This window comes from Austrofundulus limnaeus, unplaced genomic scaffold, assembly GCF_001266775.1.
Source record: "Austrofundulus limnaeus strain Quisiro unplaced genomic scaffold, Austrofundulus_limnaeus-1.0 Scaffold1027, whole genome shotgun sequence".
Lineage (NCBI taxonomy): Eukaryota > Metazoa > Chordata > Actinopteri > Cyprinodontiformes > Rivulidae > Austrofundulus > Austrofundulus limnaeus.
Genome location: NW_013953429.1, coordinates 4,731 through 6,463, shown reverse-complemented (window position 1 = coordinate 6,463; position 1,733 = coordinate 4,731). Strand labels below are relative to the sequence as shown.

The 1,733-nt window shown below is 36.8% G+C and overlaps 1 protein-coding gene across 1 annotated transcript in view; it reads left to right on the top strand.

Annotated features, from left to right (window-relative positions):
- Nucleotides 1-1,733, top strand: part of spns2 (SPNS lysolipid transporter 2, sphingosine-1-phosphate) — a gene marked incomplete at its 3' end in the record, with an annotated part of 8,072 nt that overhangs the window by 1,928 nt on the left and 4,411 nt on the right. Inside the window, 1 exon segment of the mRNA XM_014030254.1 lies at nucleotides 676-741. Within this exon segment, the coding sequence (XP_013885708.1) occupies nucleotides 676-741 (66 nt within the window).

The window sequence follows — 1,733 nt, the reverse complement described above, 5'->3', positions numbered from 1 at the left end:
GGAAATGAAATATCGCGATATTTCAGTGTATCGATATTTTCTTACACCCCTAGTTATTACACAGGGTTCTGTATGTTGTATTCATGATTAAATGCAGCAAAAATAAACTAWTTCAAAGGTAACATATCTTTGTAATCCTTGGTTTATTTACATAATAAGTTTAATTACTGMATGTTCGGCCCCTGAGCTGTTGGCCTGCAGTAACRGTGGCCCCTGGAGCYYTTTAGTTGAGTAGCCCTGAGCTGTGATATAAAACACAGGGAAAGTATGTTTTTGGTAAGTTAAACAAAAAAAAAGTTTGTAGACATATGTAAAAAAACAGTTGATCTTCAGTGAACAGGATCTGAGCGTCAGGAGGAAATAAAGATAAGGACGATGTTTTTTTTCTGCTCTGAACTGGAAAAGTGACATTTTTGTAACTCCCAGATCTGAACCACAAAATGACAGGCTTGTGTTTTTCTTGCAGTTTTTTTTTTTTTTTTGTCGTGGGAAGAGACTTGAAACACTTAAAAATGTGTTCTCAGGCACAGAAAAAGATGAACCTTTCCAAAACACGTCACCTTGAAACGATCAGAAGTCACAGATTATAAATAAGTAATTCAGCTGTAATCCTGACAGACTGCAGTGTTTCTTATTTAGCCTTGAAACCACGTGTCTGTTTTCTCCTGTCTGCAGGTGTCCTGACCGACATCCAGCTGGATTTCAAAGTAACAGACAGTGCAGCCGGCTTGTTGCAAACAGGTGAGTCTCCTTTTCTCCCCTAATTACAGGTGTGAGAAGAGTTKGCTCAACACCCGAGCACCTTTTCTCCACCGTGACAGTAATTACTCTGTAACTCTAATTTTAAATGAAAGGGACAATAAAATAGGAGCAGTTGTGGTCTCCTTCCAATCTCACTCTGAAAATTAGTTTCCTGCAAACATCATGTGTTTATTCACATTTAACACATACGGTTTTCATTAGAAGTTACAGATATTTACKTTAAAMGAACAAAATTAAAGGATTGAGACTGAGTTTTAGAATAAAACATCAGGTGTTAAGAAATAATGGAGTTGTGGCTTTATTGTGTAATACTATCATACTTSTGAAGAAATGATTGGGATTTAGGTTTATAAACTGATTTAATTACARACACATGGTATAGTTTTATYAMYGAACTGTWAAGATTGTTAAATGTGACAGTTTTGCTRAACTTGATGATTTTATATTAATATCTACATGCCTGAAAACAAARTCAACACATAACTGAACTTTTAAAMCTTCATTAGAAAAGATCATAATGTCTGGGGGCGTGGCTTCGAAGTATAGGGACCCTCCTTGTTGATGACTTAATCAAAATAGGCGGAGCCATGCCTTGGAGCTTTTGTTAAAACTAAATGTACTTCCTTGTTGTCGGTCTGAACTCTTGGTCACTTGATTAAAGCAGACTTCAGCAGAGAGCGCTCTTGGTTTTGTGTGGTTCCTCATTAATAACCTTTTCCATGCATTTGAACATTCTCTGTATGGTTAGGCACACAACCTGGTAACAAACACGCATAACAATGTTTTTCTTTCACTTTCATACTATCAGCTGCTATCGGCTCAATATTTGTAACATAGTKATTTTTGTGTTTGGCTAACGTGATTAGCTGTAGTGGCCATCTTGAATTGAATTACCAGGGGATTCTGATGTTATCAGTCCATTAAATGGACGTTATTAGGCGTTATCAGTCCCATACAATGGCTTCAGAGGG